Source organism: Microcaecilia unicolor, chromosome 4 (genome assembly GCF_901765095.1).
Source record: "Microcaecilia unicolor chromosome 4, aMicUni1.1, whole genome shotgun sequence".
NCBI lineage: Eukaryota > Metazoa > Chordata > Amphibia > Gymnophiona > Siphonopidae > Microcaecilia > Microcaecilia unicolor.
The window spans coordinates 54,547,096-54,574,831 of NC_044034.1; the positions used below are offsets into that span (position 1 = coordinate 54,547,096).

At 46.5% G+C, this 27,736-nt stretch overlaps 1 protein-coding gene across 1 annotated transcript in view; it reads left to right on the top strand.

The window, feature by feature from the left end:
* DYNC2H1 (dynein cytoplasmic 2 heavy chain 1) overlaps positions 1-27,736 on the top strand; it is a 1,078,189-nt gene that overhangs the window by 939,756 nt on the left and 110,697 nt on the right. Inside the window, 3 exon segments of the mRNA XM_030202388.1 lie at positions 8,124-8,135; positions 16,076-16,168; positions 25,139-25,255. Coding sequence (XP_030058248.1) covers positions 8,124-8,135; positions 16,076-16,168; positions 25,139-25,255 — 222 coding nt within the window.

Below are 27,736 nucleotides of genomic sequence, written 5' to 3' on the forward strand. Positions count from 1 at the left end.
TAGCGAAATTGTACATGGCATTTCCGATATCACAAATCCTCCATAGAAATTATTCTTTTTAATTGAATGTCAGGATATTAGACTTTACATTGACTTTCACAGATATATTTTGGACTCCTAATGCAGGGCGTGCCAGGTCCTTTGTCATTTTAATAAAGTATAATTTTAAACGTTTTCAGTGCGCACTTTGTGGTTTATACATTACATCTTTTCTCCACCTTTGTTTCTGTTCAGACTATTTCTGTGGCAATTTTATCTTCCTCTTGTTTGTGTACCAAACAGGAGGCAACAATTATTGAATCTGGCCTCAGCGCAGATACACATCAGAACCTAGATAATTGATCATCAGCTATTGAATATAGCTAAATTGGTAGCTGATCTTCCAACCAAAATATGCAATAAGGTGGCTCAGGATGGGTATGCCCTGTAATTTGCCAGTCCCATGTGTTTATGGCATCCCTTTGTGGTTCACTTTCAAATGGGAGATAATGGAAGTCACCTTTCCACGGTTACTTCTCTTTGGGGTGATGAAGCCAGTGCCCTGTCAGGAAGAGGGATGAGGTCGATACTCAATTTTGTTGTCCCCCAAGAAGGGAGACTCCTTTCATCGCATCTTGGATTTCAGGAGAGTCAGTGCTGTGCTTTCTCGTGAAGATATTGCGGTCAGGGATAGCCTCCATCAGGCCAGGCAAGTTTCTCGTCTCTCTGAAATCTGGTATATTTCATATTGTGATCAAGGAGGCTCACAAGCGCTTTCTGTTGTTCTGTATCTGTGGCAGACCTTTTCAGTTCAAGTCGATGCCCTTTGGCCTATGTACAGCACCCTGCACCTTTTCAAAGATCTTGGTGGGGAATCCGATTGCATCCTTACTGGGATGACTGACTCATTCAGGCCAATTTTGAGGTGGATTTCAGGGAGACAATGGGGACAGTGATCCACCTTTTGGAGCATCTGAGCTGGGTGATAAATTACACATAGTCAGTTGGTACCTTCATAAGAGCTGGAATACCTCAGAGTGCACTTCAACACTAGTTGGGGAACTGTGTTCCCTCTAGTTGTGCAGATGCTCAAGCTGCAGTCCCAGAAGGCCCTTTGTCCACAGGATTCCCCTTGGGCTTGAGACTATTTGTAGTGACGCTGGGTTCCCACATATGTTCATTTCAGAAGACACTGCTGTCTTGTTGGACCCCCTCCTCTTAGGAGTTTGACACTTGTCTTTCTCTTTCAGGGGCCGTGCACAAGTGTCTGGCTTAGTGGGATGAGCCTGGTCATCTGCTCAAGTGGCCACTATTGTCTCACAGGTTTGGAGGGAGGGGGGTCCATTGCCTCAGTAAACTCAGGGTCAGTGGTTATGACTGAAGGCAGCAGGGGCCATTCACTTGGCACTGCAGAGAGTTTTTGTTGAAGGGGAAAGCAGAGAGATGTCCAGTGATGCCATGGTGGCGCAACCAGAAGTGCAGTAGTGGTGCAGGAGACTGCCTGGCTGTGCCATGGGGCAGAGCTGCATCTCACAACAATCTCAGCTGGGCATATCATGGGATGAGAGAATGTACAAGCAAATTTTCTCAGCTAGAATATCTTAGATCTGGATGAGGGTAACTCAGTCCCTCTGCCTTCCAACTTCTGGAGGAATAATAGTGCCCTCTGTGCTGCAGAATGGATTTTTGGTGGAACATCAAGCTGATTGACTTTTAGTGATTCTAGACATTTACATCCTTGTACATTAATATTCCCCAGGCTGCAGTGATGGATACTGTAATTTACATAGTAATTTAGTGGCTCATACTTTTTTAGCCTGCAAACATTGACTTAATTTGTGAGCTTATTGAAATCACACTATCCAAGAAATACTTTCTGCTTGAGAACAATTTTTTCTACCAGGTTAAATGCACAGTAGTGAGAGCCACAATGATGCTTGCATTGCCTACCTAAAGCTCATAACCTTTGAAGAAGAATCTATACATCAGCATTTTGGCCTAGCATTAAACTCTGGAAAATATTTGTTGGCAATTGTTTTTTTTTTAATATGGACAGTGGATGCTTCTCACTTGACATCTTTTATATTATGGTTCAGTGTCATACAAATATGCATTTTAGTCTATATGGACCAGGCATACTTTTCTTTTTAGTTATCACCACTTTAGAATTACCTTCTGGTTTGAGTGCTACTATTTTTCTTGCGTCTTTAGTCCAATACAGTCTTTTGGGATACGATATTCACCATGCCAAATCCTTATGTAGTAACATTTAGTGAATCATGTTTTGTATCTGAGATGTCTATACTGTTCATGAATTTAAGGCACAAGCATATAAGATGTTTGCCCAGTTCCTGCAGAAAAATAACTGTTTAAGGTAATTAGATATGCCTTTAAGTTTTATATGTACATCACGAGTATCTTTTTTTTGTCATCAGAACCTGACTATTCTTCCCAAATCATCTTTTTCCCTTCTCAACTATATCTGACATATGCCATGTAATTACTTTGAAATATTGGCCTTTACTGATTATTCATAAACCCTTTTTGAAGCCTCCTCTCTTTGCCTTTCAAAGGGACAGAATCCACAATACTTTTTGGTATTATCCTATTGTCTTGCACACTGTTCTGCAGAACAGACACTTTGCACACCAGGATAGTTTAAGTGTGGCCAATGCCTGTCCTTTTGCATTGGGGCTATACTCCGTTTATGATCTCCAGCCAAGCATAGAATGTAACAGTGCCTATGTGAATTGTTATTATAGGTCCCTGCTCATTCTCTGTGGACACAGCAACCCACAAAGCTAAAACGAATCTCTGAACACTGCAGTTACATTCACAGCTGCCATGCTGAGGCTTCTTCTTAGTCTCTTACTAGCAACTAGCTGATAGATAAATTGGTCCCACATTAAGGGGGCAATGTAGCCACGCTGTTACTACAGTGGGAACAGAAATTGATTTTAACTGCAAGATACTGCAGCCTTCTATCATTTACTGGGATTGTCATTAGTCTATGTTTCTTTAATCATTACTAATGATGTCTTACATTGTAATATTTTTAATATATATTAATTGATCTTGTTGAAACAATATCACTGTAAGGAAAATTGGCAAACTAATAATTTTGAATCCATTTCATCAGATTATAAGAACATTTTTTTGTTCATCTTGACTTACATTAGAATTTAATGCAGCAAAAAGTAGCTCACAATAAGTAAAAATCACTCACATGTAAAAAAAAATTGTTTTTACAAATTTTGCAACTATATACAAGTCAAATGCAAAGCGCTGATAAGGAAAGCTAAGAGGGACTTCAAAAAAAAATAGCGTTGAAGGCAAAAACACTTAGTAAAAAATTTTTTAGGTATATTAAAAGCAGGAAGCCGTCAAAAGAATCATTTGGACCGCTAGATGACCGAGGAGTAAAAGGGGCGGTCAGGGAAGACAAAGCCATAGTGGAGAGATTAAATGAATTCTTTGCTTCGGTCTTCACTGAGGACCATTTCCCTCCTACCCTTCGTCTCCAAGATACTTGAACGCGCTGTTCACAGCCGCTGCATTGATTTTCTCTCCTCTCATGTCATCCTCAATCCGCTTCAATACGGCTTTCGCCCACTACACTCGACAGAAACGGCACTATCTAAAGTGTGCAATGACCTGTTCCTCGCCAAATCCAAAGGTCACTACTCCATCCTCATCCTCCTCGACCTATCCGTCGCTTTTGACACTGTCGATCACAGCCTACTTCTTGACACACTGTCCTCCTTTGGGTTCCAGGGCTCTGTCCTCTCCTGGTTCTCCTCTTATCTCTCCCATCATACCTTCAGAGTACATTCTCATGGTTCGTCCTCCTCCCCTATCCCGCTCTCTGTTGGAGTTCCTCAGGGATCTGTCCTTGGACCCCTCCTTTTTTCATGTGGATAAAGGGGAGCCGGTTGATATTGTGTAATCTGGATTTTCAGAAGGCGTTTGACAAAGTACCTCATGAAAGACTCCAGAGGAAATTGAAGAGTCATGGGATAGGAGGAAGTGTCTATTGTGGATTAAAAAACTGGTTAAAAGATAGAAAACAGAGAGTAGGGTTACTGGTCAGTATTCTCAAGGGTAGTTAGTGGGGTTCCCCAGGGTCTGTGCTGGGACCAGCTGCTTTTAAACGTTATAAATGACCTAGAGATGGGAGTACTAGTGAGGTAATTACATTTGCTGATGAGACAAAGTTATTGGCTTCCATAAAGGATCGTATTGCCTTCAAAATTTGCACCTTGACCCATAAATCATCCATGGAGGGCTCCTTCATACATGGTCAGACCTAATTGACTTACTGGCACGAAACATCAACAGATCGTGCGTACCTTCCAGACTTCCACTACCCTAATTGTAGAGGACTCAAATACAAATCATACATGCATCTACCTTCACATTACCTCTGCACAAAAGCATGGAACAAACTACCAAACACTATAAAATACACGCAACTTAACAAACTTCAGGAAAATTACTGAAAACAACCTGTTTGAAAAAACTTAAAAAAGAATCCTCCTTGGAACTTGATTATTCTATATCTCAACCAATCCCTATATTTAAACTAATCCCTCTAAACTGATTATATTAGCCATATTATCATATTTTTCCTTTTCATTATGTGTTATGTAAATTATTCCACAGACATATCTTCCTTAATCTTTACATAGTAATATGTTAATTTAGAACAACCTCTTACTCTGTTTCATAAACTATATCTTTTGCAATATAATGTAAGTCACATTGAGCCTGCAAATAGGTGGGAAAATGTGGGTACAAATTTAGCAAATAAATAAATAAATTCAAAGTTGTTAAATCACAGGAGGATTGTTGAAAAATTACAAGCGGACCTTATGAGACTGAGAGACTGGGCTCTAATGGCAGATGACGTTTAATGTGAGCAAGTGCAAAGTGATGCATGTGGAAAAGAGGAACCCCGAATTATAGCTATGTCATTCAAGGTTCCACGGTAGAGTCACGGACCAAGAAAGGGATCTAGGTGTCGTCGTTGCATGGTACGTTGAAACCTTCTGCTCAGTGTGCGCTGCAGCTAAGAAAGCAAATAGAATGTTAGGTAGTATACGAAAGGAATGGGGAAAACAAAAATGAGGATGTTATACTGCCTTTGTATCGCTCCATGTTGCGACCGCACTCGAATATTGTCTTCAATTCTGGTCGCCGCATCTCAAAAAGATATAGTGGATTTAGAAAAGATGCAGAGAAGGGCAACTAAAATGATAAAGGGATGGGACAACTTCCCTATGAGGAAAGGCAAAAGCGGCTAGGGCTCTTCAGCTTGGAGAAAAGACGACTGAGGGGAGATATGATAGAGGTCTATAAAATAATGAGTGGAGTTGAACGAGTAGATGTGAAGCATCTGGTCATGCTTTCCAAAAATCTAGGACTAGGGGGCATGCGATGAAGCTACAATGTAGTAATTTAAAAAGAATTGGAGAAAATGTTTTCTTCACTTCACGTGTAATTAAACTCTGGAATTCGTTGCCAGAGAATGTGGTAAAGGCGGTTAGCTTAGCGGAGTTTAAAAGGTTTGGCCGGCTTCCTAAAGGAAAAGTCCATAGACCGTTATTAAATGGACTTGGGGAAAACCCACTATTTCGGGATAAGCAGTATAAAAGTTTTGTACATTTCTGGGATCTTGCCAGGTATTTGGACCTTGATTGGCCACTGTTGGAAACAGGATGCTGGCTCGATGGACCTTTGGTCTTTCCTAGTATGGCAATATTATGTACTTATACACACACACAGTATGTACAGAGAACTATCCTAGATATACTTTTCATACATATTAAAGTAGGCATTCCTGAGGGCTGAGTTTGAGGATTCTATGTATAATTTGCAGCATTTAAAGTATAACATGCATAACCCTCGCAGATACGCATGTGTGTATGTACTTATATGTTTGCTTACTGACAATTGCACATGTAAGCAGCCATTTAGAAGGGGAAATTATATATTAGGGCCCAATATTCAAAGCTATTTAAATGGCCAGGAAAGGCTCCTGGCTGTTTAAATCGCCTGTCCGGGGCTAACTGGACACTTTCAATGGCACTTAACCAGATAGTGCTGCTGAAAATGGCTCGTAGCACCAAGCCAACAAACCAGCTATTGGGGAGTGGTTCGGGAGTGGAGTCAACCCTTGGCTGGTTAAGTGCTGTTTCAGCACTTAACCGGCTAAGATAACTGCATAAAATAGGACCGCATAAAACGCAGTCCTATCCTTATGTGGTTCTTTCATTGCCGGTTAAGTGCTGAATATCACACTTAAATACCTATGTTTCACCAGCTCCGTATAGCCAAATCTCATGTCAGAGCCCGGACATAGTCAGTGGCGTACCAAGGAGGGGCGGTGGGAGCGGGTCCGCCCCGGGTACCAGTGGGTGGGGGGTGCTCCAGCTCCCCGCGCCTCCTTAAACAAAATCGGCGAAGCAGCGTCGCAGGCAGCGCCTCGCCTGCCCTGCTTGTGATAAAATCAAATCTCCTTCTCCTCGTCTTGACGTCGACTCGGGGCCTTCCAATCAATCACTATGTCCCCGCCCTCCTCTAAGGTAAATTCCGCGAGGGGCGGGCGGGACATAGTGATTGTTGGAAGGCCCGAGTCGACGTCAAGACGAGGAGAAGGAGATTTGATTTTTACAAGCAGGGCAGACGAGGCGCTGCCTGCGATGCTGCTTCGCCGATTCAGACAGTAGTGAGAACGGGACTGAGGTGGGGAAGGAGAGGGGCGAAAGGGACTCGGGTGGGGGTGTTCAGAGGGGAAAAGGGGAGGGGAGAAGGGGACTGGGGTGGGGATCTCAGACAGGGGAGGGGAGAAGGGGACTGGGGTGGTGGTCTCAGACAGGAGAAGGGGAGGGGAGAAGGGGATTCGGGTGGGGGTGTTCAGAGGGGAAAAGGGGAGGGGAGAAGGGGACTGGGGTGGGGATCTCAGACAGGGGAGGGGGAGGGGAGAAGGGGACTGGGTTGGGGATCTCAGATGGGAGACGGGGAGGGGAGAAGGGGACTGGGGTGGGGGTCTCAGACAGGGGAGGGGAGAAGGGGACTGGGGGGGGGGTGTTCAGAGGGGAGAAGAGGACTGGGGTGGGGGTCACAGACAGGAGAAGGGGAGGGGAGGAGGGGAGAACGGGACTGGGGAGGGGGGGTGTTCAGAGGGGAGAAGGGGGCTGGAACTGGGGGCTGAAAAAAGGGGCAGAGAGAGAGGGGACAGATCCTAGATGGAAGGGGGAGCGAGAGGGAGGGCAGACCCTGGATGGATGGGAGAGCGAGAGGGAGGGCAGACCCTGGATGGATGGGAGAGGGAGGGCAAATGGTGGATTGAAGGGGCAGAGAGAAAGGGCAGACAGTGGAGTGGATGGAAGGAAGGAAGGGAAAGGGCAGACAGTGAATGGAAGGGGCAGAGATAGAGGGCAGATGTGGATGGAAGGAGCAAGGAGAGAGGGCAGACATTGGATGGAGGGGACAGCAGAGAGGGCTGACACTGGATGGCAGAGAACGAAGACAGATGCTGGAAGGAAGGAAGATGGTGAAAAGAAGATGAGGAAAGCAGAAACCAGAGACAACAAACTGTAAATAAAATATATATTTTTGTTTTTTGCTTTAGGATAAAGTAGTATTGTAGCTGTGTTAATAAATGTTTATAATAGAACATGTAAACAAGGTAATCTTTTTATTGGACTAATTTTAATACATTTTGACTAACTTTCGGAGAACAAAACCCCCTTCCTCAGGTCAGGATAGGATACTGTAACAGCACTATACTGTACTGACCCGAGGACGGAGGTTTTGGCCTCTGAAAGCTAAATGTATTAGTCCAATAAAATGGTATTATTTTACTTTCTATATTTGTTTTATTTCTATTTGTTAATTTGTAAAGTGGTGATTGGTACTTGTTAGTTTTTTTTCAAATTTACATCTGCTGTCTTTATATTTTGCACAGTACTAGGGGACAGTTTCTGTTTCTGTGGTGTTGCATTGTATGCAGAGTCTGGCATTGGGGGTTCAGTTTAATTTTTGTCTAAATAGAAAGTTTATGATTACTTATCCTATAGTGGATTAGGGTGTATCTGTGTTTCTGAAAAAGACATGGCTTTCAGTTGGCATTGACTATGCAGGATCTACGATCTGTACTATTTTGTCTGGTTTTGTTTTACAATAGGTAAATTGATGTTCTAGTGCTCACTGTAGTGTTTAAGATGCTTTCCTTTTCCTTGTGTGACTCGTAGAAATGACTGCTTTATGGTATGGTAGAATTGCTCTAAAGGTCCTGAGTGTTTTGTATTCTCGGCATGCCTAGTACTGGATTTTTTTTTTTTTTGGGGGGGGGGGTGTTAAAAAATGACCGGCCCCGGGTGTCAACTACCCTAGGTACGCCACTGGACATAGTATTTCTGGGTGTAATGCTGGCGGCAGTCAACAAAACGCTGATTGCTGCCAGTTGAATATTAGGCCTCTACTTTCCCTTTATAAAATCTATTGCGTTTTACATATATACCAGATTCATCCACTTAGCTGCCAGTTCTAAGATTGCTTTCAATGCCTGTCAGGGACATAGATGCTACAACAGTGTCCCACTGTGTTAGCTGATTCCAGTCACTCAGAACAATGTTCATTTTGTGAAAAGCACTTCAGTCTCACTTTAGTGCAACAGGTGCAGAATACTTTGAATTCCATATTTCTTGGTTTGCACAGAACACAACTTCTTTAAAGGTGACCTGTGGTGAATGCGGAACCTTGTGTAAAATACATATACACCATGGAAATAATACAGGCATTTGTTACATATTCAGCGTGACAGAAAAAAAGTTTTAAAAATGAGTAGCATAATTTGGAACTTTGCGTATGTAACAACAAATTGCAATCTTCCCCATTGAAGTCTTTATATGTTGCTTGTCTCAGTCTAAAGCACAGTTACTTCATATTATTTTATACTGTTTCTTTCTTAACATATTATTGTATCTTTATTTCTTTGTACCCATATAACATATGTAAGCCATTTTTAAAGAGAAGGCGCCCATCTTTCAATACAAATAGGGAGATGGGCGTCCTTCTCCCAGGGGCGCCCAAATCGGCATATTCGAAAGCTAATTTTGGGCGTCCCCAACTGCTTTCCGTCACGGGGATGACCAAGTTCCCGGGGGCATGTCGGAAGGGTAGCGAAGGCGGGACTGGGGCATGCTTAACACATGGGCGTCCTCAGCCGATAATGAAAAAAAGAAGGGCGTCCCTGACGAGCACTTGGCCGACTTTACTTGGTCCATTTTTTTCTTGCGACCAAGCCTCAAAAAGGTGGCCCGAACTGACCAGATGACCACCGAGGGAATCAGGGATGACCTCCCCTGGGGAGTGGTCACTAACCCCCTCCCACCCTAAAAAAACTTTAGAAATATTTTTTTGCCAGCCTTATGCCGGCCTCAAATGTCGTACCCAGCTCCCTGACAGCAGTATGCAGGTCCCTGGAGCATTTTATGGATACTGCAGTGCACTTCAGGCAGGCGGACCCAGGCCCACCCCCCCCCCCTACCTGTTACACTTGTGGTGGTAAATATGAGCCCTGCAAAACCCACCAGAAACCCACTGTACCCACATGTAGGTGCCCCCCTTCACCTGTAGGGCTTATAGGTAGTGTTGTACAGTTGTGGGGGGTGGGGGGGCTCAGCACCCATGGTAAGGGAGCTATGCACCTGGGAGCAATTTCTGAAGTCCACTGCAAGTGCCCTAGGTGCCCGGTTGTGTCCTGGCATGTCAGGGGGACCAGTGCACTACGAATGCTGGCTCCTCCCATGACCAAAGGGCTTACATTGGTCGTGTTCTGCGATGGGCGTCCTCGGTTTCGACCTAAATGTTGAGATTTGGGCGTCCCCAACCGTATTATCGAAACGAAAGATGGCCGTCCATCTTGTTTTGATAATATGGGTTTCCCACCCCTTCGCCGGGACATCCTTCGAGGATGTCCTCTTAGGCAACTGTGAAAGACAATATTTCAAGTCGAATAAACCATTAATTGCAGAATTTTGCAAAGTATAGTACTGGATTTTGTAAAACCTTACTTCCAAGGGTTCCAACTAAGGACCGGAGCTCCAATGCTAATTTTATTTGGGTTAAGGTGGTTCTGAGCACCAGAGAGGTAAGCACAAGTTCCCCCTTCCTTAGCGTCCCTCCGGACCGGACCAGGATTGTACTGATGGGTTGTGCTTGCCTACCAACGTGGAGACTGAGAAAAAAAACTCTGACTAGAGAGCCAATAGGAGAGCCCTGGCCATGTGACCTTGCCTCAGTATTTCTCAGTCTCCCAGCAGGTAGGAAGCGAGCCCATTAGTCTCTCTCTTTCTCTTTTAGAGGTTAATAATGCTACCTCTTCTGTGCCTAGGAATTCTCTGTTAGACCTGGTCAGGTAGGGATTTCTTTTCCTTTCTTTCTTTTACAGCCTCTGGGGGTGTTAAACTCGGGTGTCCCCGGGTCCCTCCCCCCCTTCCTCCCATCTCCCATACTAGCTGGGAAGGGCTACCCTTGTTTTAGAAAGGTGTATGTCTTTGGGAGAGGCAGGCCACTATGGAAAGTTAAAGTACAAGTAATTTTTTTTTCCTTCCCCAGCGTTTTAAACGAGCAGTTCCGTCTCAGCGCCGGTGTGTGATTACTCGGGGCTCCTTCTTGGCGAGTTTACATGTTTTTCTTGGGTCTCTTCCTGCGGTTCGCGTCAGCGGTTTTTTCTTTGCCGGTCCGTCGCGTCTGCCTCATTTTCTCCGTTCACTTTCGGAAGGCCGCCATCTTGCCAATTAAGGGAGCTGTTACATGGTATTGCTCAACTGTCACAACTATTGCTTTAGGATAAAGTAGTATTGTAGCTGTGTTAATAAATGTTTATAATAGAACATGTAAACAAGGTAATCTTTTATTGGACTAATTTAATACATTTGACTAACTTTCGGAGAACAAAACCCCCTTCCTCAGGTCAGGATAGGATACTGTAACAGCACTATACTGTACTGACCCGAGGACGGAGGTTTTGGCCTCTGAAAGCTAAATGTATTAGTCCAATAAAATGGTATTATTTTACTTTCTATATTTGTTTTATTTCTATTTGTTAATTTGTAAAGGAGAGAGAGAGAGAGAGAGAGAGAAAGAACGAACTCTGAGGGGTGCTGGTGAGTTCTAATGCCACTTCTCTGGTAGGAGCAAGAGGGACATATCACTTCTCTAGTGAGAGTTGCTAGGGGGCTCAGTTGCTGGTATGTATATGTAAAACTTTAGGTGGCCTATACCACTTCTCTGGTGGGAGTTGCTGGTGAGCAATATTGCAGATGAGCCATACCACTTCTCTGGTGAGAGTTGCTGGTGAGCTGTAATACAAGTGAGCCATACCACTTCTCTGGTGAGAGTTGCTGGTGAGCTGTAATACAAGTGAGCCATACCACTTCTCTGGTGAGAGTTGCTGGTGAGCTGTAATACAAGTGAGCCATACCACTTCTCTGGTGAGAGGTTGCTGTGAGCTCTAGTACTCGGTTTTGCCGAGGAATTTGTGGCGCTAGGATTCCATACGGCACAGAAGGTCTTTCTTTCTTTCCTGCTTTGTTATTCAAATACTGAGGCTAAGGTCACATGGCCAGGGCTCCTATTGGCTCTCTAGAGTCAGAGTTTTTTTCTCAGTCTCCACCTGCTGGTAGGCGAGCACAACCCATCAGTCCAATCCTGGTCCGGTCTGGAGGGACTAAAGGAAAGCAAATTAGCAGGTAAGATCTAATTTCTCCTTAGATCACTACCACAAAACCCCAGTCCCAAAGAATAGTTTGCTGATACACATGCCCAGATAAAGCTACTGGGGGAAATCTTTTGAAGTATACATATATTTCTGTGGCAAATAGGAAATACACATAGAATTTTAAGGTCTACCCAAACCATGCTTAAAAAAAACACTTCCGCTTCCAATATGTGCATGCCATGCCATGGGTATATACGAATAAATAGCAGCTTTTCTAAAAATCATTGCTTATATGTATATGTTCATTTACACATGTAAATAGTGCCTAACCCTTCTAAAATCACCTTAATAGAGTCATAATATGCTTTATAAGTAGTTTTCACCTAGATAGACTGCTGTCTAACAGAAACTCAGGAATGGGCAACCCCCCCTCCCCCCCCCCCCCCCCCCCAAAAAAAAACTGCCTGAGTACAAGCAAAACAAAGATTCTTTGGATTCCTAACACAAGTGGACAGGTACCTGACTTAATACCATTTGGGAATTATGAACTCCCCCTAAAATCACAGGTCAGGAATTTGGGGATATTGCTAAATTCAGTCAACCTCTAAAAACTGTTTCTGCCACCTGTAGCAATTACAAAATCTCTCTCCATATATCGAAAAGACAAGTCTGACCACAGGAATCCATGCCATGATGGTACCATGACAGGACTACTGTAATGCTCTGTACTTTGTCAAATTAAAAAGAACTTGCACTTGCTCCAACTAATTTAGAATGCTGCAGCAATACTGATAGAGAGCTACAAGTGGTTTGACCACATTGCACCTTTCCTGCAAAAACTGCATTGGTTACCAGTACCTCACAGAGCCAGATTTATTTATTTATTTATTTATTTATTGCATTTGTATCCCACATTTTCCCACCTATTTGCAGGCTCAATGTGACTTACATTGTTCCGTGATGGCGATCGCCATTCCCGGCATAAGAAATACAAGTTGGTATTGCATTACAGATCATAGGTGATAGAGTAGATTAAGCAGTCAAGTATAGAGAATTCATTTTCGGGAACAGAAATAAAGATGTGGTGCGTTAAAGTTCATTCGTGTTGAAGTACCTGATGCAATCCAGGTATAAGAGTTCGGTTTTGTCAGGTCTGGTGTAAGTTTCGTTGTCTGGTATTTAGGACGTAGCATTGTAGTATGCCTTATTAAACAGGTTGGTTTCCAAGGCTCAAGAAGAAAACACCCATCCCAGGACAGAGTTGAAATGAACTCTCAGGTACTCCAGGATTTGAGACGCCTCGCCATGTTGATGACCCAGCCCAGCACAAGGCAGTGCAGATCCTGTCAGACAAGGTGACAGCTGTGGCGTACGTCAGTTAGCAAGGAGGCACCAAGAAGAGTCTGGTGGTGCAGGAGGCAATTCTCTTCATAAATTGAATGGAATGTCATCTCACAGATCTGTCCATGGCGCATGTCAAGGGTGTGGAAAACGTTCAGGCCAACTATCTCAGCAAACTTATGATAGACCCTGGAGAATGGAACCTGGGAGGCAACACATTCAATCTTATTGTCAGCAGATTGGGGGCGCTCCAATCATGGATTTGATAGCCACCTTTTGCAATGGCAAGGCCCTACACTTTTTCAGTCGGCGCAGAGATCTTCAGAAGGAGAGCCTGGATGCTCTGCTTCAGAGGTGGCTAGCATCAGGGCTCCTTTATGTGTTTTCCTTGCAATCTCTGGTGGACAGAGTCCTACAGAGGATCAGTCATCATGATGGGCCGGTAGTGTAGGTCATGCAGGATTGATCTCGCAGGCGGGACTGGGGCATGCTTAACACATGGTCCTCCTTCAGATGGAGGAACCTCTTCAGCTTCAGATCTCAGATGATCTTCTGACACAGGGTCTGGTTCAAATGTTCGATCCGGCTTTATTTTGTCTCATGGTGTCACGTCTGTGGCCGTGACCAACCTCAGACTTACCTTATTTCTGGGGCTCAGCTTCTAAGCTGGCTTCTGCCTATCCTTTCTGGAGTAGTTTTCCTTCTGTGTGCTGGCTGCTTCCAGCATGGCTCTAATTACTCCACTCTACTGCACCTGGGGGTGCTGCCTGAGTTAGCTCTACCTCTGTCGCCAGCCTGGCTCTGTTTGCTCCTCTGTGCTGCACCTAGGTATTCTAAGTCTCTCTATGTTCTGTGTGCGTTCTGCCTGCTCCTTGGTTTGTGCTCCTCTCACCCGCTGGTTGCCAGAGCCAGTGACTGCCATAGTTTGTCTTGCTGTTCCTACCCGTTCCAGACTTTAGCCCAGTCTGGTCCAGTTCTTCCAGGCTGCCGGATTTGTCTCTCTTGTTTGTGCCTGGACAGACTCCATAGTTGCTTACTGATGGCTGCAGCTGCTCCTCAGGTGTTGAAGGGCTTTATTAATCAGTTAGAGACTGCAGCCTTTGCCTTTGCATTGTCTAAGGTCCCTGGTATGTTAGAGTGCTCTGTGCACTGCTACCTTGTCCAGTTCAGTGTGAGTTTCTAGCTTGTTTAGTAGCTTGGGCATAGCTTTTCTTGTTGGCTTGTGTACAGCTTTACTATACAGCTTTACTAGTTCTCCTGTGTGGTGTGGTGTGGTGTGGTGTGGTGTGGTGTGGTGTGGTGTGGTATGTAAGTTCCTAGCGTGTGACTAGTTAGCTTGGGCATAGCTTTGCTTGTTAGCTTGTGTACAGCTTTACTAGTTTTCTTGTGTTTAGCTTTCTGGTTTTGCCGTGTGTGTTTTCCTTTGCTTCTGGAGCTTCAGCCCTAGACCTGTCCGCTGCCAGTACTCCTTGCTACTGGAGCTCCAGCCATAGTCTTGCTACTTGACCTGACCATTGCCTGTATCTGACTACTCTCTGCCAGCTGCCTGAACCCCGATACTTGCTGCCTGACCCAACTACTGCCAGAACCCGGATATTCTCTGCCTGTGGCCAGACCTAACTATTGCCGGAACCCGGACATTCCCTGCCTTGCTTTCACCTAGGTGCCCAGGGGCACTTCTGTATCCTGATTCCTGTTGTTCCTGCTTGATAGTTCCAGTTCCGGTTTTCCTGTAAGCCCTGCCGGCTGCCCGAACCTGAGGGCTCAACCCTCGGGGAACGGTGGCTAAGCGTAGGTGAAGCCTAGGTCCCGTGTGTACCAGTCCAGTGGGCTCCACTCCAGTGGGTTCCAGTCCAGTGCGCACCCGTCCGGTGCGTTCCAGTCCTGTGTATTCCAGTGCAGAACTCCAGTCCGGGGTTCCAGTGCAGCCTTGCCTCGTCTCTGCTTTAAAGGTGACCTTGCCTGCCACTGCCACTCCACGGTAGTGGTCCAAGGGCTCACAAACCCAGTGCTTCCAGGGAAGAAGCCTGACATATGGCTTGGCTCTTGAGAGCATGCTTGCAAAACAGAATTCTCCTGGGTAATTTTCACCCCATTTGCTCCCACGAAGCATGCTGCGTCTCTGGTGCATGTTTACGTCTGGCGTATTTTTGAGGACTGGTGAGGGCATCAGCTTGTTTCTCTGCTTTAGAGCATCCTTGCTGCAGTCCTTTTGCAGAATGGGTGGGGAAAGGTCTGGCCCTGGAGTCTTTACAGGTTCAGGTGGCTGCCTTGGCGACAGGACTCTGTTAAAGGTAAGCATTTGGTCTCTCATCCAGATGTTGCTTGATTTTCAGGGTCTTCAGATTATTCATATTCTGCTGACAGTGATCATATTTCTGTTACATGATTGTTCTACATTGCTGTTAAATGTGTATATTCAATTTGCCATCTCCAAGTTTACCTCATTGATTCTATTTATGCTTATATTTGATCATTTACTATTGTTATGCTGTTAACAAAATTCCAAGTTTTATGTCAAGTTGTACCTGGTGTATACTTACTTGGGTGAATCTCTTCATTAAAGAGGTTGTTTACGCCTAATACATAAAGAAATAACATTAAATACCATGGGCTGATATTTGCCTCATATTTGCCTGGGACAGAATTATGCCTAGATAGTCAATGCTGCAACACGTCTGAGCACCAGCATTGAATATCTGGGGTCAGTCGCAGCATAGTTCTTGCAGGCAAAGAGAGGACTGCCTTTTGTGCAGTCCTGACTGCTCACTTAACTATGCAGGCCCTGGCACTTAATATGGCTGATGTCAGCATATCTGCCAGCTCATTCCCTACTCTACGCACAGACTGCACTGGCACTTATCAGGCAGTAGCTCAGCGATCAGAGCTGATAATTCAGCGGCAGCTGGCAGGAGACACTTCTGCCACTTTAAAGCATGCTGAATAGCTACTCCAATCTTGTTTTGTTTTATTTTTATAGTAAGGTTCTATTTATGGTTTCTCACTTTCTGGTCTAGACTACCGTAGTATATTGAAAGCCTTCCAGAAGATGATGCACCTGCTTTTTTTGGTTTGCCTGCCAATATTGCCCGTTCATCCCAACGTATGATCAGTTCCCAGGTAAATTTTATATATGACGAAGTGTGTGTATTTTCTGTCCCAAGTGCTTACTGTACTTCTCATGAGAATGCTTGTTAAATTGGAAACAGTTACTATGGATCAGTGATTTAACCGAGCAGGAGAGGCTCCTACCCAGTTACATCATCCGTGTGGGGTTATCTGTTGATATTCAGTGGCACTCAACCAGATAATACTGTTGAATATCATCACTAACCACCTGAGCTGAAACCGGTTATTCAGTAGGTGGCCCGGGGGCAGAGTTTGCACTTAACCAATTAAGTGCCAGAATTCAGCCCTTAACTGATTACGATTGCCAGCCATAGAGGACCACATAATTAGCAGTCTTATCTTTGGCCAGTTTAACTTAAGGGTTAAGTCGAATATCAGCACTTATCCGGTTAAGTGCCAACCAGCCGCACATATCCAGATATTCAGTGCTGGTGTCCAGACATATCCCAACATTGAATATTCGAGCATAAAGTTGCCGGCGTGGTAAAATCGCTGACCATCACCTGCTGAATGTTCACCCTGTGATACTATTAAATCACATTTTGACTAGAAATTTAAATTTATTTTTATTCTCTTGGGTTCTGTGATGGCTTTGCTAAGAAAACATTGTTTTTTTGTTTTTTTTAAATATGTCTTAGCTTTCACCTCTTTAACAGTCTCCACAAATCAATATTCTAATGCTATTACCACGGGGTATGGCTAGAACCTGCATTTCGGGGGAGGGGTGGAAAAGGTGGGACTGAGGGGGCCAGGTATTCTTTCCTTCCTTCCCTCTCTCTTGCCCGCTACTGCCACAACATTGAGACATACCTTTGTTGGCAGGGAAGCCAAGCCCCATAGCCAAAGACATCTCTTCTATCCACACACTAATTCGTTTTCACATGACAGTACTCAATTTTTACAGCACAACAGTCATGAGCATTTCTTATTTCACAATTCTTTTTTTTTTTTTTTCTCAAATAGGCAATAAAAAGTTGAGCACTTGCGCCCTTCTGTACCTGCTGCTGCCGCGGTGTCTGGCCCTTCGCCTTGGTGAGGTCCCGACTGAGATGCCACTTGTGCTCAATTCGCCATTTCGGTTTTTGATTTCGCCCGGCGTGATTTTTCCACATGACAACGAAGCCTTCCAGCGGCTTCAAGAAGTGCACCAGTGCGCCCGGGTAATCTCGCTCCACTGATAGGCACTCGTCGTGTCTTCAGTGTCTGGGGGCCGAGCACCGTCTCAGAACTGTAGTCTGTGTTCCCTGTTACAAAGGCGGACTCAGGTAGCGAGATTGGCCCAGTGGAACGTTTTGTTCTCGCGGCTCTTCGTCAGCATCGACACCAAGGTCATCGAGTGCATCGACGTCGTCAGCGTCCAGACCTTCATCCTCGGACCGCCAGTGCATCGAGGCATCGGCCCTCTGCATCGGCGCCGAGACATCGGATAGCTGCATCGACGTCGGTGGTACCGGGGACCCTCGTCTGCTGATGTCGTCGGACGGTGGTGCATCGTCAGGAGTGCAGGTGGGGCTGTCCATTCCCTGCTGGTGGCGGTGAGCCTTCGGGTGGGTCTCCCCCTACCCTGAGGGCTCCTGCGGTACAGCCCCCCGGGATCGACCTCCTTCGACCTCGGCCCCGAGGAAGCGACAGCTGGATTCTACGTCCTCCTCGTCGGTGCCGGGGAGCTCGGTGACATGCTTCGGAAGAAGTCGAAGAAGCATCGACACCGAGTCTCCTCCCCGCGTCGGCACGAGAGCTCTGGGTCGCCGAGGGAGTCGGCACCAGCAGCATCGGCACCAAGAGGACCGCTCACCTATGTCAGGTAAGGTGTCGATGCGCTCCACTCTGGACAGCCCGGAACAAGCCTCCACGCCCGGAACAGGTTCTGACGTCGACGCCTGCATCGACCTCCATGCCCTTTCTCTGCAGCCGCTCTGAACGAGAGCCTCCGGGCCGTCTCCCAGAGATTCTGGGAGAGGCTGTTACGCCCTACCCCTCCGGTACCCGGCGGGTTTGCTTTGCGGCCTCCGGCTACCGGTAGAGTAGCGGTGGCGCCGGCTCGGCACCATCGCCCGGGGTGAGGTCCCCCGACGTCGGTAGCCCAGACAGTGCCGGTGCCGACTGCGGCCACCTCCCAGGCAGGGCTCCCCGACTACGTCGGCGGAGGGAGCTTCGCACGATGCGGGCGAGGGAGGTCTACCTCTCGACGCCCCCATCGTGGGACGTGGCTCCACTGAGTCGAGCCGGGCGCGGTTGCAGACACAGGTTCGTGAACTTGTGTCTGACCACGGAAGGTGAGGCCCATCGTGGGAAGAAGAGGAAGACCCCAGATATTTCTCTGACGAGGAGTCTGAGGTCTTCCTTCTGATCCCACTCCTCCCCTGAAAGGACAGCTTTCTCCTTCCTGAGAGTCTGTCTTTCGCTTCCTTTGTCCGGGAGATGTCTACGGCCATCCCCTTCCCGGTGGTTGTGGAGGACGAGCCCAGGGCTGAAATGTTTGAGCTCCTGGACTATCCTTCTCCACCTAAGGAAGCGTCCACTGTTCCCTTGCACCATGTCCTGAAAAAGACATTGCTTGCGAACTGGACCAAGCCATTAAGTAATCCCCACATTCCCAAGAAGATCGAGTCCCAGTACCGGATCCATGGGGACCCAGAGCTGATGCGCACCCAGTTGCCTCACGACTCTGGAGTTGTGGATCTGGCCCTAAAGAAGGCTAAGAGTTCTAGGGAGCATGCTTCGGTGCCCCCGGGCAAAGACTCTAGAACCTTAGACTCCTTTGGGAGGAAGGCCTACCATTCCTCTATGCTCGTGGCCAAAATCCAGTCTTACCAGCTCTACACGAGCATACACATGCGGAACAATGTGCGGCAGTTGTCGGGCTTGGTTGATGCGCTCCCCCCTGAGCAAGCCAAGCCTTTTCAGGAGGTGGTCAGGCAGCTGAAGGCGTGCAGAAAATTCCTGGCCAGAGGGGTGTATGACACCTTTGATGTTGCGTCCAGGGCCGCTGCTCAAGGTGTGGTGATGCGCAGGCTCTCATGGCCTGCGTGCCTCCGACCTGGAGGAATAGACTCCAGCAGCGGATTGCGGACTCGCCTTGCCGTGCGGACAATATTTTTGGAGAGAAGGTCAGAGCAGGTGGTAGAGCTCTCCACCAGCGGGACACCGCATTCGACAAGTTCTCCCGCCGGCAGCCTTCAGCCTCTACCTCTACAGGTAGAAGATTTTTTGGGGGAAGGAGGACGTTCCCTACTCTTCTGGCAAGCGTAGGTACAATCCCCCTTCTCGACAGCCTGCGGCCCAGGCTAAGCCCCAGCGCGCTCGCTCTCGTCAGCAGCGTGCGCCTCAGGCAAGGCCCCGCGGCTCCCCAGCAAAAGCAAGGGGCGAGCTTTTGACTGGCTCCAGCAGAGCATAGCCGACATCCAAGTGTCCGTGCCGGCGCGACCTGCCGGTCGGGGGGAGGTTGAAAGCTTTTCACCAAAGGTGGCCTCTCATAACCTCCGATCAGTGGGTTCTGCAAATAGTCCGGCAAGGATACACCCTCAATTGGCCTCAAAACCTCCAAATTGTCCACCGGGAGCTCAGTCTTACAGCTTCCAGCACAAGCAGGTACTTGCAGAGGAACTCTCCGCCCTTCTCAGCGCCAATGCGGGCGAGCCCGTGCCATCCGGGCAAGAAGGGCTGGGATTCTATTCCAGGTACTTCCTTGTGGAAAAGAAAACAGGGGGATGCGTCCCATCTAGACCTAAGGGCCCTGAACAAATATCTCGTAAAAGAAAAGTTTCAGGATGCTTCCCTGGGCACCCTACTTCCCATGATTCAGGAAAACGATTGGCTATGCTCTCTGGACTTGAAGGATGCCTACACACACATCCCGATACTGCCAGCTCACAGGCAGTATCTGCGATTTCAGCTGGGCACACGTCACTTCCAGTACTGTGTGCTACCCTTTGGGCTCGCCTCTGCGCCCAGGGTGTTCACAAAGTGCTTGGCTGTGGTAGCAGCAGCACTTCGCAGGCTGGGGGTGCACGTCTTCCCATATCTCGACGATTGGCTGGTGAAGAACACGTCCGAGGCAGGAGCCCTGCAGTCCATGCAGATGGACTATTCGCCTCCTGGAGCTACTGGGTTTGTGATAAATTACCCAAAGTCCCATCTTCTCCCAGCACAGAGACTCGAATTCATAGGAGCTCTGCTGGATTCTCGGACGGCTCGCGCCTACCTCCCAGAGACGAGAGCCAACAACTTGTTGTCCCTCGTCTCGCGGGTGCGAGCGTCCCAGCGGATCACAGCTCGGCAGATGTTGAGATTGCTGGGCCACATGGCCTCCACAGTTCATGTGACTCCCATGGCCCGCCTTCACATGAGATCTGCTCAGTGGACCCTAGCTTCTCAGTGGTTTCAGGCTGCTGGGGATCTAGAAGACGTGATCCTCATGTCCACGAGTTTTCTCGAATCCCTGTATTGGTGGACGATTTGGTCCAATTTGACTCTGGGACGTCCTTTCCAAATTCCTCAGCCACAAAAAGTGCTGACCACGGATGCGTCTCTCCTGGGATGGGGAGCTCATGTCGATGGGCTTCACACCCAAGGAAGCTGGTCCCTCCAGGAACGCGGTCTACAGATCAATCTCCTGGAGTTGCGAGCGATCTGGAACGCTCTGAAGGCTTTCAGAGATCGGCTGCCCCACCAAATTATCCAAATTCAGACAGACAACCAGGTTGCCATGTACTATGTCAACAAGCAGGGGGGCACCGGATCTCGCCCCCTGTGTCAGGAAGCCGTCAGCATGTGGCTCTGGGCTCGCCGTCAAGGCATGGTGCTCCAAGCCACATATCTGGCAGGCGTAAACAACAGTCTGGCCGACAGGTTGAGCAGGATTATGCAACCTCACGAGTGGTAGCTCAACTCCCGAGTGGTGCGCCAGATCTTCCAAGCGTGGGGCACCCCCTTGGTGGATCTCTTCGCATCTCGAGCAAACCACAAAGTCCCTCAGTTCTGTTCCAGGCTTCAGGCCCCCGGCAGACTGGCATCGGATGCCTTCCCTCCTGAATTGGGGGGAGGGCCTGCTGTATGCTTATCCTCCCATTCCTCTGGTGGGGAAGACTTTGTTGAAACTCAAGCAAGACCGAGGCACCATGATTCTGATTGCTCCTTTTTGGCCGCGTCAGATCTGGTTCCCTCTTCTTCTGGAGTTATCCTCCGAAGAACCGTGGAGATTGGAGTGTTTTCCGACCCTCATCACGCAGGACGAAGGGGCTCTTCTGCATCCCAGCCTCCGGTCCCTGGCTCTCACGGCCTGGATGTTGAGAGCGTAGACTTTTGCCTCTTTGGGTCTGTCAGAGGGTGTCTCCCGCATCTTGCTTGCTTCCAGGAAAGATTCCACTAAGAGGAGTTACTTCTTTCTATGGAGGAGGTTTGCCGTCTGGTGTGACAGCAAGGCCCTAGATCCTCGCTCTTGTCCTACACAGACCCTGCTTGAATACCTTCTGCACCTGTCTGAGTCTGGTCTCAAGACCAACTCTGTAAGGGTTCACCTTAGTGCAATCAGTGCATACCATTACCGTGTGGAAGGTAAGCCGATCTCAGGACAGCCTTTAGTTGTTCGCTTCATGAGAGGTTTGCTGTTGTCAAAGCCCCCTGTCAAGCCTCCTACAGTGTCATGGGATCTCAATGTCGTTCTCACCCAGCTGATGAAACCTCCTTTTGAGCCACTGAATTCCTGCCATCTGAAGTACTTGACCTGGAAGGTCATTTTCTTGGTGGCAGTTACTTCAGCTCGTAGAGTCAGTGAGCTTCAGGCCCTGGTAGCCCAGGCCCCTTACACCAAATTTCATCATAACAGAGTAGTCCTCCGCACTCACCCTAAGTTCTTGCCAAAGGTCGTGTCGGAGTTCCATCTGAACCAGTCAATTGTCTTGCCAACATTCTTTCCCCGTCCTCATTCCTGCCCTGCTGAACGTCAGCTGCACACATTGGACTGCAAGAGAGCATTGTCCTTCTATTTGGAGCGGACATAGCCCAACAGACAGTCCGCCCAATTGTTTGTTTCTTTTGATCCCAATAGGAGGGGAGTGGCTGTGGGGAAACGCACCATATCCAATTGGCTAGCAGATTGCATTTCCTTCACTTACGCCCAGGCGGGGCTGACTCTTGAGGGTCATGTCACGGCTCATAATGTTAGAGCCATGGCTGCGTCGGTAGCCCACTTGAAGTCAGCCACTATTGAAGAAATTTGCAAAGCTGCGACGTGGTCATCTGTCCACACATTCACATCTCATTACTGCCTGCAGCAGGATTCCCGACGCGACAGTCGGTTCGGGCAGTCAGTTCTTCAGAACCTGTTTGGGCTTTAGGATCCAACTCCACCCCCCGAGGGCCCTGTTTGTTCTGTTCCAGGCTGCACTCTCAGTTAGTTGGTAAATTTTTTAGGTCAATCTCAGTTATGTCCTCGCCGTTGCGAGGCCCAATTGACCATGGTTGTTGTTTTGAGTGAGCCTGGGGGCTAGGGATACCCCATCAGTGAGAACAAGCAGCCTGCTTGTCCTCGGAGAAAGCGAATGCTACATACCTGTAGAAGGTATTCTCCGAGGACAGCAGGCTGATTGTTCTCACAAACCCGCCCGCCTCCCCTTTGGAGTTGTGTCTTCCCTTGTATTGTCTTGCTACATACTGGACTGGCCGGCTCGAGCTGGTTTCGGGCGGGAAGACGGCCGCGCATGCGCGGTGCGCGCGGGCGCGCGAGGACTAGCAAAGGACTTTGCTAGTGAAGATTCCGATTGGAGGGGCTGCCGTGGACGTCACCCATCAGTGAGAACAATCAGCCTGCTGTCCTCGGAGAATACCTTCTACAGGTATGTAGCATTCGCTTTACATACATACCTGTCTATGTCCTGCCCATATGTACACCCCCTCTTGCAAATCAGTGCTATGCAAGCACTTAGCTGGCATACTTGCATATATAATTGTAAGCGTGCACCTACACATATATATGCTAGTTTTATAAACATTTGCACATGCAGTGGGCATGTAAATGTTGGTGCCTAGTTAAAAATGAAAATGCAATTTTATAAGTCATTAAATTGTTGTGTTATATGTAACACTGTGATTGTACTGCAGGTTCCCCTCTCCATCTTCAGGATTAGAGGGAACCCTCCTCCTACCCTCTTATTCCATTTCTGCTTCTGGGTATCCACTTGTTTTCTGTGGACAAGTTGGCAACCTTAATTTCAGCCTAATTTTCAAATTCAGTCATCTTGTTTTATGTTGATTTAAATGTGTGCACGGGTTTCCATTTAGGCACCCTATTAAAATACTTGTCCTGTAAACTTCAAATAAATTCAGAAAACTCAAGTTGGAAAGAGGTGTAGAAAACTTAGGGGCTCTTTTACTAAACCGTGGTAAAAGTTGTAGTTAACAGCAAAACACAGGAATATACCATGCAGCAGCTGCAAATTTTGCACGGCACTCAGTGGGGGCAGAAACAGCATTTTCTAATGCTGGTCTTGAGTTAAAGTGGCAATTAGCGCTCAGTACCTGGCCACAGTTAATGCAGTAACACTTACCACCTCCTTTATAGGAGATAACTATGCATTTGCGCATGGTAAATATAATATGCCAGCTGGCTAACATTTCAACGCCCACTCTGCCCATGTCACACCACCGACAGAAAAATTCATTAGTGTGCTTTTTAACGAGATCAATCAGAGCCTCCAAATCATGCACTCCTGGGCGTACTCATTCCAGTTAAAACTGAACACAGAAAAAACTCAATGTCTAGTTCTCACCTCCCAACACAACACAAACATCTACCCTACCATAACCACACCTTACTGCACACTCCCCATCTCAGAAAATCTGAAAATTCTTGGAGTCACTATTGATCGAAACCTCACACTTGATACTCACGTGAAGAACACAACGAAAAAAATGTTCTACTCGATGTGGAAACTCAAAAGAATAAAACCTTTTTTCCCAAGACACGTCGTCCGCACCCTAGTGCAGTCACTAGTGATTAGTCACCTGGACTATTGCAACGCTCTGTACGTAGGATGCAAAGAACAGACCATTAAGAAACTCCAGACAGCCCAGAACACCGCAGCCCGACTCATTTTTGGAAAAACCAAATACGAAAACGCAAGGCCCCTAAGAGAGAAACTGCACTGGCTACCACTCAAGGAATGAATTGAGTTCAAGATCTGCAGAACCGTACACAAAATCATTCATGCAGATGCCCCACTCTACATGTTAAACCTAATAGACTTACCACCCAGAAATGCCAGAAGATCAGCCCGCAAGTTCCTCCATTTGAACTTCCCCAGCTGTAAAGGAATTAAATACAAACAGGCATACGCTACTACCTTTGCGTACAAAAGCACACAGATATGGAACGCAGTACCCATGGCCCTGAAAACCACGGACCACCTAACCAGCTTTCGCAAATCTATGAAGACACATCTCTTCAACAAGGCCTACAAAAATAATCCTTAATGAAACAAATCACTCCTTACACTACTTACTACTACTACTACTTAACATTTCTAGAGCGCTACTAGGGTTACGCCACCCAAATGCTTTAAAACACCCCTCACACGACCTTACCTAACACCTAACACCTTCTAATTTATTCCTCTTCTACCTCCAGATTATTACCGACTGTATCTAAGAATATGTAATGAACTTTTCATATTAACACCCTGTAAGCCACATTGAGCCTGCAAAAAGGTGGGATAATGTGGGGTACAAATGCAATAAATAATAACATGCAGAAACGGGCAAATTATAACAAAACTCCTTGATGCAGTTGCATGGTAACCCCTTTCTGTGCCTTAACCTTGTATTCATTGGTTAACAGACTTCAGTAAAAGAGCCCCTTGATTTCCTATTTTTGCACATTCTCTTTTTTGTTGTATTTGCTATACTTCAGTATCTACTGCACAAACTATGTATTTCTATTGTTTATTTTTTCCTCTCATGTAGGTTATTTCACAGCTGCGAATATTAAGCAGGTCAGTAACGGCAGGCTGCAAATTCGACAGAGAAATCTGGTCTAATGAGCTTTCTCCTGTTCTGAACTTGTGGAAAAAACTTAATCGGGTAAGGCAGCATAACAGAAATGTGGATTTATAAGTGGCTCTCTCACTTTCTCAAAGTGCCCAAATACAGATGAAATTCAAAGTTAGGATACTTTATTATGAAGGCGATTGTTGGACTGTTGAGTGGTCAAGATAATCTCTTTATTTTAATTGATTATCTTTAAGCAAATATTCAGATGAACATAACTGGCAAGATTTACATCTAAAAATTCACCTCAGTTTAGCTGGCTAACAGATTTAAAATCAATATAAACCTGTTAAATTGGGGAAGTCAAGAAGGAGAAAGGCCATATGAGATGCATAATGGATCTTGAAATTTTTGTATTGAAAAAAATGGTTCCAAATAGTATCCAAGATCAGAGACAGCCGATCAAACACTGTCTTAGTGCCACTAGTTAACACTTAGCTCTTCTTGAAAAGAAGATTATATTGTGCCTCTAGCGAGTAAATGGCACGCACATTAGACTGTCTCTATGGAGACTTTGCTTATCGGTAAATATATGGGCCCTTTTTCATATTGTGCCCTGTATGAAGAACTTTCTCATTTCCTTTAACCTTCATCCTTGTACACCAGTTGGTTTTACAAGATTTCCACAATGAATATTCATGGAATTGATTTTCTTGTACTGCTTCCATTCTATGCAAACAGAACTCATGTATATTCATTTTGGAAATCTTGAAAACCCAACTGGATTGTAGCCCTCAAGGTTGTAAAAATGTTTTACTGTATATAGAAAAAAAGATGTTTTGCTCATGATTTTTCTACCACTTTGTAATAGCTAAGGAATCTTATTATTTCTGTAAGCTGACTAAGGGGCATAGTTGTCAGTGTGGACTGTTGTTAAAATGTGTTATTTTACCACTAATTCATGCCATTTTAGAACAGGTCTCATTTTATGCAATGAAACCTACTTATAACTGGGGTTATAAGTAAAATAACGGGTATTTCAATAGCCCGCATTGATAATTCACCCCCCCCACCCAGTGGCTTTTCAACTCTATCACTGTTGTTTTGTCTGTTATGAAAAGTATCACATTATAATAAAAGCATTTGCAAATTTTAAAAAAAATCTCATTTGACGGTCCCTCGTTTCTACCCACCCACTTAAACAACATTAAAAAAAATTAAAAGTTCACTGACAGTTATCCCTCTCTATACCCTCCCGTTCCCTGACCATTTCCCTCCACCTCATAACACCCATCCATCCCTATTCAACACTTAGAGGCCAACCGAATTTCAGTTTCAGATTTGGCACTGAAATCGGACCGAAATCTAGGTTTTGTTTTCAGCTGAAAATGCATTTTCGGCTGAAACCAGAAACTCACTCTTACCCCCTTATGATCGTTCCCCCCTCCCGCAATCGCTTTCCAGAGCCGGTGGTGAGAGGCAGGGCTAGTGCTGGGCAGATTTCTACGGTCTGTGCCCTGAAAATGGCAGATTCAAATCAAAGTCAAGTGTACATATAAAAAGGCACATATGAGTTTATCTTGTTGGGCAGACTGGATGGACCGTACAGGACTTTCTCTGCCGTCATCAACTATGTTACTATCCTGCTTATTTTCAAAGGAGAAGGGTGCCCATCTTCCGACACAAATCGGGAGATTGGTGTCTTTCTCCTAAGTTCGCCCAATTCGGCATAATCGCAAGCCGATTTTGGGTGTCCTCAACTGCTTTCCGTCGCGGGGATGACCAAAGTTCAAGGGGGCATGTCTGCAGTGTACAGAAGGCAGGACGGGGGCGTGGTTAACAAATGGGCATCCTCGGCCGATAATGGAAAAAAGAAGGCGTCCCTGACGAGCATTTGGCCGACTTTACTTGGTCCATTTTTTTTCACGACCAAGCATCAAAAAGGTGCCCGAACTGACCAGATGACCACCGGAGGGAATCGGGGATGACCTCCCCTGACTTCCCCAGTGGTCACTAACTACCTCCCACCCTGAAAAAAACAACTTCAAAAACTTTTGTCTATTTTTTTTTTTTAGAGTATGTCCTTCACTATGCCTCCGTCCCTGCGACAGCAGTTGAGGACGTCCAAAATGTGGATGTTTCTGTGAGAAGAACATCCATGCCTTTGCTATGCCTCCGACACCCTTTTTATTTATTTATTTGGATTTTGGATCACAAGTAGCAGCAGTGGGATTTGAACCAGCCACCTCTGGATTGCAAGACCAGTGCTCTAACCACTAGGCCACTCTTCCACTCCACTCCCTTGAAATTTGGCCATCCCTGTGGGGGGGGGGGGGGGGCAGTATGCAGGTCCCTGGGGGGGAGGTATGTGTGTGTCAGCGGAGGCATAACGAAGGCGTGGACGTCCTTTCAAACATTTTGGACGTCCTCAACTGCCCCCCAGAGGGATGGCCAAATTTCAGAGGAGTGGAGTAGAGGCGTGGCAGAGTGGCCTAATGGTTAGAGCACTTGTCTTGCAATCCAGAGGCAGCCGGTTCAAATCCCACTGCTGCTACTTGTGATCCAAAATCCAAA